General features: G+C 32.7%; 1 protein-coding gene across 1 annotated transcript in view; it reads left to right on the top strand.

Moving 5' to 3' along the window:
* The first annotated feature begins 8,098 nt into the window (after positions 1–8,098).
* Positions 8,099–11,565, top strand: part of LOC21404401 (probable helicase MAGATAMA 3) — an 8,110-nt gene continuing 4,643 nt past the window's right edge. Inside the window, 4 exon segments of the mRNA XM_024171909.1 lie at positions 8,099–8,205; positions 9,260–10,197; positions 10,199–10,638; positions 11,476–11,565. The exon segment at positions 11,476–11,565 is cut by the window's right edge and continues 147 nt beyond it. Of these exon segments, the coding sequence (XP_024027677.1) occupies positions 9,332–10,197; positions 10,199–10,638; positions 11,476–11,565 (1,396 nt within the window). The 5' untranslated portion in view covers positions 8,099–8,205; positions 9,260–9,331.

The raw sequence follows: 11,565 nt of genomic DNA, 5'->3' as shown, positions 1-11,565 counted from the left end.
TTATATTATATATCATAATTATATAAAATATTATATTATATTATATTAATTATATTGACATATAAAATATCAATATTATATATAATATAAGGGTAATTATGTCAACATGAAAATATTTAAATTTCATTCCGTAGTATTCCTAAAATTACAACCAAATAAATTAATCAATTTTCTTGTTCATTCTATTACCATTACCATTCTCCTATTGCAACCAAACGCGCCTTCCCTATTTTTAATATCACAAATGTTTATTCTTTTTATTATGAGAATAAATCGAATACTCATGTCACATTTAGATGAGAATTAAGGAACTTTGATCATCAGTGGAAAATTTAATGTTATGCATTTTTTAAGACAAAGTAAGATCATATATAAAAAATATACGATAACATATAATCACATTGTCAATGTGACGTAGGCGTGTTTGGTTCATTGGTTCAAATTTTGTTGATTTGAATTTTTTATTTGAACAGAAAAATTTGAACTCTGTTGTTTAAATTGTAGCTCAAATTTATGTTTAGATATGCCGTTAAAATTTTAATCTGAACATGGAAGAAAATTTGAATTTGTGTTTGGTTTTTAAAAACAGATGGGGTGGATACTTTTTTACTATTTAAAAATGGTTTGAACGGTTGAACCTAAAGGAAGCTAAACTTTAAGTTTGATAGTTTAACTTAGTTCAAATGGAAAATATAATTTGAACGGTGTGCTTTGCAGTGCATGTAGGAGAGAGAACCAAGACAAAAATATATTATCGACAACGAAAATTGGAGTGGTATTGGGAAAAAATTTAATGAATTTAGGATGATTCTTAGGAGGAAATACTAAACTTCCATTTTAATTAAGGTCGAACAATTCATCAGTTCAATCTTCACACGACACGGATAAAATCTCAATTTTAGAAAACCTATCAATGAAAAAACTAGTTGGCCGCCATGCACGAGTGTTTCTCCTTAAATAGTTGTAATGGAGGAAGGGAGAGGAAAGACGGTGCTAGAGGTTAAGGAACAGAAGAAAAGTCACAAAGAGGATAACTAGGGTTTCATAGTCGATGGTCAGAGAGAACCAAACAACGTTATGGCCACCAACCCTTGTAGGTTTTTTTTTTTTTTTTTTCCCAACTGGTTTAGTCAGTGTCACTTGGACGTTGTCATTTAGTTTCGGTTATGTTGAACAACCCTAATTTTAGAGAGCATGGCTCAATACCATGCAATATATGACTCACTTCGTGATGGAGTTCCGTTTTTGTTTACCGATTCATCTAGACTCAAAACACTCGCATGTGAAATTCTATCAAGTATTATTGCGTCTCAAAGTACATAATCGTGACCTTTCTCTCCCTCCTTTATAAATGTCAATGGTACTTAAGTACCTCAAAGTTTTTCGTGCCTGGTTTGAGCATGAAGGGTTGGACAGGATTGGTAGCTCTTTCCTGGCTACTTAATTCTGGTACAAGACACAAAATGACCAACTCGCCATCACCCGTCCATAGGGAAAAAAAAAAAAAAAAAAAAAAGAAAAAAACCCTTTTAAAGAGGAGGAATTTGAACTCAGTATTTTTTTTTATTGAAAGTTGGACGTGGATATACCACTAAGCCTACAACCATTAGTTGTTTTGTTTAAATATAAATCTTGTCTTTATATATTAAATACATACTAAAAATGGGGCAACCGTATCCATGATCCAACTCAATATTAACATCTATAATTCAAATTTATTTCTTTGTCATGTCTTTATTTACTTTTCAGCTACAACATTATAGTTTATATCTCCAGTTTACTCTTTCTCATTTTTTTTTTTTTTTTGTTTTTAAGGCACCTCCAGTGTAGGTTGGGCGTTTGCAGTTTTTAATTTTAAAAAAAGTAGATTCCAACCTACCCGAGTGGGGCGCCACCAGTTCAGTCACGCACTAGCAACCATCTCCCCCATGCCCCTTTTACCACCCACCAAAATTCATCCTCTTGGTTTAATATTGGTACGAAATTATTTAATAGGAATAAATACCCTTTTCCTCGATAAAACCCACGAGAGTCGTCAAGCATATTTATATTTATATTTATATTTATATTTATATATTTATTAGGGAGGTCTTACTCTTTCTTCCAATTACACCTCTTTTTACTTCTTTTTTTTTTTTCTTTTTGTGAAATCTTTATAGTGCTTGTATTGTAGAAGAGCTACGTAGGGAAAAAAAGGTAACCACACAAATAGAAGCATAGAAAAAAATCACCCAACGGATTATTGCCTTTTCAATCTTTCCCCCTTCTTTTCAGTTTTCTCAAAACAATATTAACATTTACGGAAATAAAATGTTAAGGATAAAACGATCGTACTTTATGCTGCCACCCCCGGGACGGACAAAAGAGGAGGGAGAGAAAAAGGCTGAATGACATTTTATTCTTAATAAAAATTACACTTGGCAATCTAATATCTCTATACTTCTCCACGATGTATAATTGTATATTACTGGCGTCTCTATCAAATCGCAAAAGGAAACGTAGCAGGATTAAAAAGGAAATTATAATAACAAGGTGATCATTTATTTCCTTTTTTTTAATGAGGAAAATTCATTTAATAATTAAGTTAATATAGATTTTAAAATAGTCACAAATGATTATTAAATACAAAGATATTCGACTATGAATAAAAACTAGATCCATCAATAAAGACGAATGGGACACAAAGATGAATGCGAGTGCCGAGTCATAATGAGAAAAGTTTCGCTGGGCACATTAATAATCTAGTGTGACAAAGGCTCGTTTAACAAAACCACTACAGTTTATAGATAAAACCAATCAACCGAGACTAAATGACTCATAGCATTAAGGTCACTCACAACACTGTATAAGATCAAACCTAACGGGATAAACCTATCACCACTATAAAAGGGTGGACGACAACTTTCGTTATTACAAAAATAAAACATAAAAACTAAAACGGCGGAATAAACATCACCTTTATTACATCAAAATAAAACTAGAAATGAGACAAAAAAATTCCTCAGTTGCACAAATAAGATTATCGGCAATAAGTTGGCCACCAAAACCATAAAAGATAGATCAGCGGGGATCTATGTGACTCCACGTACAACTCTAACCTTCATGATCATCATGATGAGACGAGCGAGATCCTGAAGTTGTAAGGATGCTGGAGATCCGGCATGCACATATGGTCGACTAAAAACAAGTACCTCCTATCACTTCCCTCTGTCTATGAAGTCGCCACTACCACCATAATTATTGTCATGAGACTTAGAGCCATTCTTTAAGGTCGAGAGTCTGACATCCAATTAAAGAGCGACACAACTACGATCCTATAAAGGAAAAATGAGAGGCGCAAAAAGAAAAGAAAGAAATCCTAAAAAGAGAAATGGAGGGAGAGTTACAGATCCGAAATAATTTCCTTTTTGATTTTACTGAACTTATAAACAATAAGAAAGCTCATTTTCCATTTTCATATTTCTAGGGGTTAGTGTTTTACTATTATAGGAACTTTTTATTTCCTTTTTTTTTATTTCAGTTGCCAAATACGACTTTCTTGGACCCATTTTTTGTTTCTCTCACTTTCTCTCTATTTGAACTTTTAAACCATGAAAATAGTTTGAGAACTGGATTATAAGAACGAAATGGAATCCAAACATAATCTTAAATAAGTTAGAATATAAGATAGAGGATACGCCCCGCATAGTGGGGCCACATTCTATCTAATCTAGACCCTAATTCGAATTAGGATATGCAAGTGGTGAAACTGGTTACGACTTAGGTTATTCGAATTAGGTTATTCAGAGAAAAAAAGAATTTACGACTTGCAAGTGGCAAACTTGGTAAATGGACTATAATGTCTAAATTCACAGGGTTTGTATCCTCTGAAATGGTAGGACCTGATGTATCTTCCGTTTTGCTCAATGAGCTAGCTTATTAATACTATTTAATATTCAGTTTGATTAAAAAAAAAATTATATACGTTCTTTTAGTAGGTTGTACTTCACAGTTCGGAACACTTAATAACATTAAGGGTATGTTTGTTTCACATATGTGTGAGAAAAATACTTCAGTAAAAAAATTAAATTTGAATTTTTATAAGAGAAATCACTGTAATAATAAAACTTGAGTTGTAAAAATAACAAAGTTTAAAAGAGACAAGATATTCGACTCTCGTATCTAGTTGGGGCAAGTGACTCATTCTCATACAAAGCTATGAACAATAAACCTTTAATTAACCAATTTAAGTTAGCACAAATTCAATTTATTTGAATATGAGAAAAAAATATTCAAGAGCTTTTCTTTTGCTAATAAAAAATATTCAAGAACTTGGTTATCTTCTGTCAACTACCGCTCGCGTGTTTCATTATTGAACAACCAAGGGGTTGAAATTTTAATAAATTGACTCTTACATATAATTCTATTCCATATATGTTGTGTGTGTGTGTGTGTGTGTGAGTGATGATTCCCAAACCACTTTTGCTAACGTAATAATGGATGCAAAAGCCATAATTGTCTTTCCTCTTGTAATTTCCATTCTATTTAAAAAATTTCCTTCCATTTTTAAAATAATATTCTGCTATATGACTATTTTGGTTTTAGGTAGAATTATTATATATATAATAACTCCCGGCCATGATTCATGACATGATGCATTAGAGGCAGCTGGTGAATTTTTCATCTGTTTATTAATTTATTATCTTGGAAAAAGAGCATAATTTTTAGTAATTACCAACGGATAAAAGCGCATTCGGCCCTTCATAGTTCATTCCTTTTCTACTGTTGAATTGTCCTCTCCCACTCAAAAGAAATCCGATCGAGCTTGGGCAAGTTTCAATCCGAATGGATAATTCTGTTGAACTACCCTCGGACGGTGCTTTTTCTCCACTTCGGCGGCATGTGAGATTATCACCTACATATTTTTATAAAATGTCCATTACATCCCCTATTGAGTCCACGATGAAGTTGAAAAAAAAAGAAAAAAGAAAAAAAAAAAAACTACCATCTCCTTCTGCTCGTGTTGAGGAGTCTCCTTCTTCTTAGTGTTTTGATGTTTTGATATGTGAATTTTTTTTATTTGTTTTTGTTTGTAATAACACGGTTTTTATCCCTATTAGTTTTTATTATTTCCTTTTTTGTTTTATGTTCCTTTTCGCTTGCATCATATGTTTTATTGGGATTTTTTGTCTGGCCTATTATGTATTATGGGCTTCTCAACATCACTTGATCGAGTTTTTTTATCGATTGTATAAGACATATTAAATAACGATGTATGTCCTTAATATTTTAGGGAATCTTTTTAGGTGTTTTTTTTTTTTTAGAACTTGAAATATACTATTTATTGAGCTTCATTCGAGTTTCAGAGTCTGTGTTTATTAGTGTATAGAGGATCTAATCCCTTAAAAAAAAGACACAATGAGCAAGAAAAATTTAAATTAATCTTTTATTGAATAGAACACGATTATATATTTCAAATATTGGGTCAGAACACAATTATTATATAAGATAAAAGTGTTAAACTTACTTTTAAAGTATATGAGACTGAATTTTTACTTATTACTCTTGATTAATACCATTTTAATTAAAATAGTTATTTGACTAAAAAAGATATTAATGTAGAGTACTAAAAGGTAAAAATCTAAACCGACGTAATTTAAGAGAATTTGTCTTATTTCTCCCCATTATAATGTTTATTTTAAAGATCCAATTGAAATATACGAAGAATGTACATAAAGAAGAATGAAAATAACATAGTTGTAGTAAATAATTGAAGTAAATAGCAGTTTTTAAATTTTTTTAAAGTAAATATCAGTTTATCATGTAAATCTTATTCTCAAGAGTAGTAAAAATATTTTTTCCACATAAATTTTTTTTTTTCAACTGGTAAAAAGATTTTTCTCTACGTATATAAAGATTTTTTACGACGCAAGTTATTTTTTTACTAGTCATAATGAAACATTTATGTTGTAAACTGCCATTTACTTCAGTTAGTTTTAAAATATGCTATTAATGTTCTTTTCACCACTCAAATTTTTTTATGTGAGAGAAAACACTGATGCAAAAAAGTTAAATTTAAATTTTTGTGAGAGAAAATGCTATAATAAAAAAAATTGAGTTGTGAAAAAAAATAAGGCCTTAGTTTCATTAATATGCTATTTACTACAATTTTTCTTTAAAAACAATATAAAAAATTAACATATGAGTAAGGTGTGTGTATCCGTCATTAATCGGGTTCTGTTTGAATCGAGACTAACTTGAAGAGAGAGAGGAAAAAAAGTAACATCATCGTACTTAAGAGTACTTTATCAAGTAGGCACATTCATGTTGAGAAAATTTTATTGAGATATACCTCATCAAGTTGGTGCATTCATGTTAAAAAAATTTTATTGAGACTAATTCCAATAAGTACTCCGCGCGTATATATTCAACATTTTTTTTATAAGGAGGTACTAATTTGTTTTTGAAAATTTTACGGCTTAGATTTTTTATTATTATCTAGAAAAAATATTAAATAGAGCAATATGAAGGGGAAAAAAGTGTTTTGATGGGGCGAATTAGGAAAAAAATTATTTAGTAATACAAACGAAAGAAAATTATTTAAAAAATTGTGGATTAAATGTTTCTATAAAAATATATTTGAGAACAAGATATTAAAGATTATTTATTGGATATATACAAAAAAATTATTTAAGGGGATCATTTTGGTAAAAAAAAAAAGTTTTGATTAAGACATATATGAGAAAAAATTGTTTTAATAAAGTAATTAGAGAAAAAAATATTTATAAAGGTCACATTTGATAAATGAAAAAAGAAGAATCTATTGGGTTAATATAACGGAGAAATGTGCAAAACTTTTCTCCTAAAAAAGAATGATTTTTAGATCTATCGCACCCCAAAAAACCCAGTCTTGTATCGCACTCCAAAAAAACATTCTTCTTAAGAAGAATGAAATAGATATATAATTACCTACGTACCCCAAACTTATTTTTGAAAAATGAAATCTGTTTTATTCTATTAGTTTAAAATTATTTTATTTGAAATTAAAAAAACATAAATGTTTGGGGCGTGAATACTTTTTTATTTTTTTATTTATATCTATTCTCTTCTTAAAATGAGAGTATACAACTATATCTATTCTCTTTTTTTATTAAGATTTTTTAAGTTTATTCATTTTTATTTCTTATTTCTTTTTTCTCCTTTATATATCTTTTAAATACTTTTAATTATAAATTTGTTTCAGTTGCCAAATATCTTACACAAGTTTTTTCTTAAAGTTTTTATTATTTTTTTTGTCTTTTTTCTATGTCTTTTGCTTTAATTTTTTTTACTTTTGTTTTTATTTTTTTATCTTTATTTTTTCTTGGTCTTTTTTTTTCTGATAATTTGTGTAATTGTTATTTTAAATAAGTCACGCTCCACACACGTTTTTGACTATATGTTGGCCAAAAAAAAATGTTACAAAAATTGGATCCAAAACACTAGAATGATTTTTTTGTATTTAAATAATGAGTTTCCCAATCAAATGATCGAGGATACCAACATCACAAAAGGAATAATAATCTAAACACTGTTTTTCGGAAAAAAAAAAAAAAAAAAAGAAAAAACAGAGAAGAAGAGCGAAAGAAGAGAAGTTCATCAGGTTAAGGCTTAGCTTTGCGCGGCTGCGCACGTGAGTATCGCTTGCAGTCGTAGGCCCACGCGTGCAATCAGATCGACGGACGAGGGCCCACGCATGCATGTGATCAACGGACGTTAGCGTCCACCTTAAGATTTTCACGTGCGAGCGTTATACACGTAATCTAAACACAAAACACACAACTATCCCAATCACACAAGTCGCGAAAAAAAAATGAAAAAAACCAAAAGAAAAATAAATTCTCAATCCCTATATTACCCCTTGACCTTATTCCAGTCAAAACAAATTTCAACTCCGCACGCGCAGTCACCAATGTGAAAACAATTAATAAGGAGGGGTGTTTTCGAGAATCAACAAATTAACAGGCCGGGAATTAAACAACGGCGAACGGAGGAAAAAACCGGCCGGCGAAAGGCCTTCGATATTTCCTATATAAAGCCCGTAACTTCGCCTCTTCTATGCTTCATATTTGCGTTCTCGCTTCTCTCTATTTCTCTCTCGCTCTAACCCAAACCTACAGCAGAGTTTCTCTATCTTATTTTCATTTTTAATATAATATCTCTCTCTAAGAAAAGAAGCATTTTAAGGTAATTCCCATCTGCTACAGTTACTTAAAAATTTTAATTCCTTTTTCTTTTTTTTCATTTTTCGGAGAAATATTTTATTTATTTATTTATATTTTTTTACGTTATAAAGAAAGATCAGTAAGATGAATAATGAGATTAGAGAAGGCCCTAATCGCGTGGTTGACCATTAGATTAATGTATTGGTTCTTGAACGAACAACTGGGTTCGATCTGTTTTGGACTGTGCGGATTGTCGTTTTGGGGTAAATTCGGGTCGTTTGGAGTTTCTGGTATCGAATTAGTAGAGAAAGGGAGTGATTTATGGAGTTTTTGATTGTCAAAAGCCCTAGAACGAATGCTAGGTCAGTTTTCAGTATTGGAATTTTGATGGGATTTGGATTTGATTGATTGGCTACTGAGAAAATATTATTGGTTTTGATCCGCGGTGATTTATGGGATTGATTAGTGATTATAGTTGGTAATTGTGTGTCTAATTGTGCTTTCTGGGTTCCTCTGTCGTTTTCATGTGGTTGTCGATTTGGTTTTTCATCTGCTTAAGTGATTATTGATTATGGCTAATTGAAGTTTCTGTTAGGGTTTTTTTTTTCCATTAATTAAATTGGGATTTTTGTTGGATCTTTAGTTCTGCATTGTGGTATTTTGTGCCGTCAAATCCTTCCTGTTTTACATGGTGGTCTGTCGTACTCGTATCTTTTGAGTTAGAGGTTCACATCCGGTGAATTTGTTTTAGTACTTTACCCATTATGATTCATTTGAATATTACTTTTGAAATCTATAATTTGAAAATTTAAAACTAAGAACAAGGTTTGTAGTGTACCCTTTATATTCTGGTTTTACTTGCGTTCATATCTGTGTTGTTCACGGTATTACTCGGTGATTAATGGATTGAATTTGTGTCTTGGGTTCGGATAATGTAGCCTGTTTGTTAACTCATTAACTTTTTTAAACCTTCCTTTTGCCCAATCAGATTTTGGGATTGTTTTAGAGCCTTTCAGTTATTGTTTGATTCTCTTACATTGGCTTACTGTTTACCCGTTCCATATATCCTTTTCTAGGTAGGAAAACACGAAAACGGCGATTTTGAACTCGAGGATACAAAGTTTAGTTTGTATGTATTTACATATGAGATGGGTTCTCGAGGACGGCCATTATTTGATCTCAATCAACTCCCTTCTGAGGATAATGAGGAGACCGACGGCATCTTACGCTTCCAGCCACAAAAGGCACTCCCATCTACAAGTTCCCAGACTGTGGAAAGGCTTGCAGTACCAGATGCTCCCCCAGGAATGTTAAACAATAATGCTTTTCAACATGCACCTTCTGGATCTGGCTTTCAGCCTTTTGTTCGACCCAGGTCTGCTCATGGCCCTGAAAGGGGTAATGAGAAGAAGGTGACGACAGATCAGAGTTCGCAAAATCTGTCATTTTCCAAGTCAAATAGGGAGGATGCAAAAACAGTGCCATTGCTTATTCCTGGACGTTCAGATGTTCCATCCACGGAAAGAGAAGAAGGAGAATGGTCTGATGCTGAGGGTTCTGGCGATGTACCTGAAAGTAGTAGTTTAGGAAAAGAGGGAAAAATTTCACAAGAGCAAGGAACGTCCGGAGCAATGGACCATGTTACTTCTGGTTTTAGTGCTGATGATAATTTTTTAGGAGTAGATCTAGGCCCCAATGATCAGAGTGTTAAAAGTTGCCGTAATGTGGAGGGAAATGGAAAAGGTGATGCATCCATGGATGGTCAAGAGGAACCTGGTTGTGTTCCAAAACAACGAGATGTTAAGGGTATTGAAGCAAGTCATGCAGTTAAGTGTGCAAATAATCCAGCTAAGAGGAAGATCGATCAACAGAATGAGGCAAAATTGGGAAAGAAGCGTAATAGACAGACCATGTTCCTTAATTTGGAAGATGTTAAGCAAGCTGGCCCTATCAAAACTTCAACACCAAGAAGACAGACCTTCTCTTCAACCATTACAACTCGTACAGTGAAGGAACCCCGTTGCTGAACGCTATGGAGAAAAGCAAAACCAGACAATATTTAAAGACCAGAGGCAAGTTGATGCCTCTTCTGGTGAAGGAGGAACTCCTTCTGAGTTGAGTGATTCAAAATATGAAAGCAATGGTGATATGAATTCTGGGTTACTAGCTAGACCTAGGAAGCTAAATGGCGATAGTGATGTTGCTGGGGAAGCCTTGCCACCCATTCCAAGACAGAGTTCATGGAAGCAGCCTACTGATACGAGGCAACTAAAGAATTCTCAGGGTCCTAATAGGAAGCCAGCTCTGATTGGTCAAAATTCCATGGATTTGAAAGTGGGAAACAAAAAACTTCCACCAGCCAAGAAGCAAACGACAATGAGTAATTCATACCAAGACACGTCTGTAGAACGTCTTATTCGGGAGGTTACCAATGAAAAGTTTTGGCATCACCCAGGTATGTTGTTTTCTTATGTATGGCTTTCCAACATCATACTTGGTAAGGTTGAGCCATCTATCTTGACATTATCGTTATTTTTTTATGCCAGTGCTCCATGCCCCCTCAATTGTTACACCATGAGACTCATAACACAACTTGCAAAGGTGATGGCAATTATAGTGTGAAATCGAGATTTTGAATTGCAATGATTTTACTTTTTTATCTCAATTTCACTATGTAATTCTTGTCACCATCATATGCCTTGTGTCTGAATGTTTCTCATGGTATATTCATTGAGGAGTGGGATTTGAATTTATAGTATCTTATCATGAGACATATATGCTACTTTACTTTGTATTAAGCTTATGAAATGTGGAAGTTTGGCTGATTCGGATTCATAACTTATTTTGTTAAACAAGTTGAAGCTGATGTTGTATGGCCCATGCCTCACAAAAGTTAGAAACGTATCCTCGTTGAAGTTGGTGGGTTTTTAACCTTTGGGAGGGCTTGTTAGATAAGAATATTGTTGTTATGATGAAAGTTTACTGTAGTTGAGACAACACTCTACTGAATTTCTCCAGCTGATGTATACATGGTTTCCATTTTTACTGGGGTTACATGTTTCTGATACTTAAGGTATTTGTTTTCTAGATGTAGAGGTTTCAGTTGATGTATGCACTTCCTTTTTTACTAATGCTTAAGGTGATTGGTTTAGGTTTTCATTGCCTAGAACATTGATATGTATTGCACTTGTTCTATACCCCTCCCTCTTCTTTTTCCCTTGACGAAGGTTCTCAGTGATCATTGCGTTCTCTTTGGTTTTTTGGTTTTTTCTGATTGAAATTTTTATGCCAGGGGAGACTGAACTACAATGTGTTCCTGGTCAGTTTGAATCTGCTGAGGAATATATCAGAGTATTTGAGCCATTGCTGTTTGAGGAATGCC

This window comes from Morus notabilis, unplaced genomic scaffold (assembly GCF_000414095.1).
Source record: "Morus notabilis unplaced genomic scaffold, ASM41409v2 Scaffold206, whole genome shotgun sequence".
Taxonomy (NCBI): domain Eukaryota; kingdom Viridiplantae; phylum Streptophyta; class Magnoliopsida; order Rosales; family Moraceae; genus Morus; species Morus notabilis.
The sequence above is the reverse complement of the archived record's forward strand: the minus strand, read 5'-3'. Positions and strand labels throughout refer to the sequence as shown.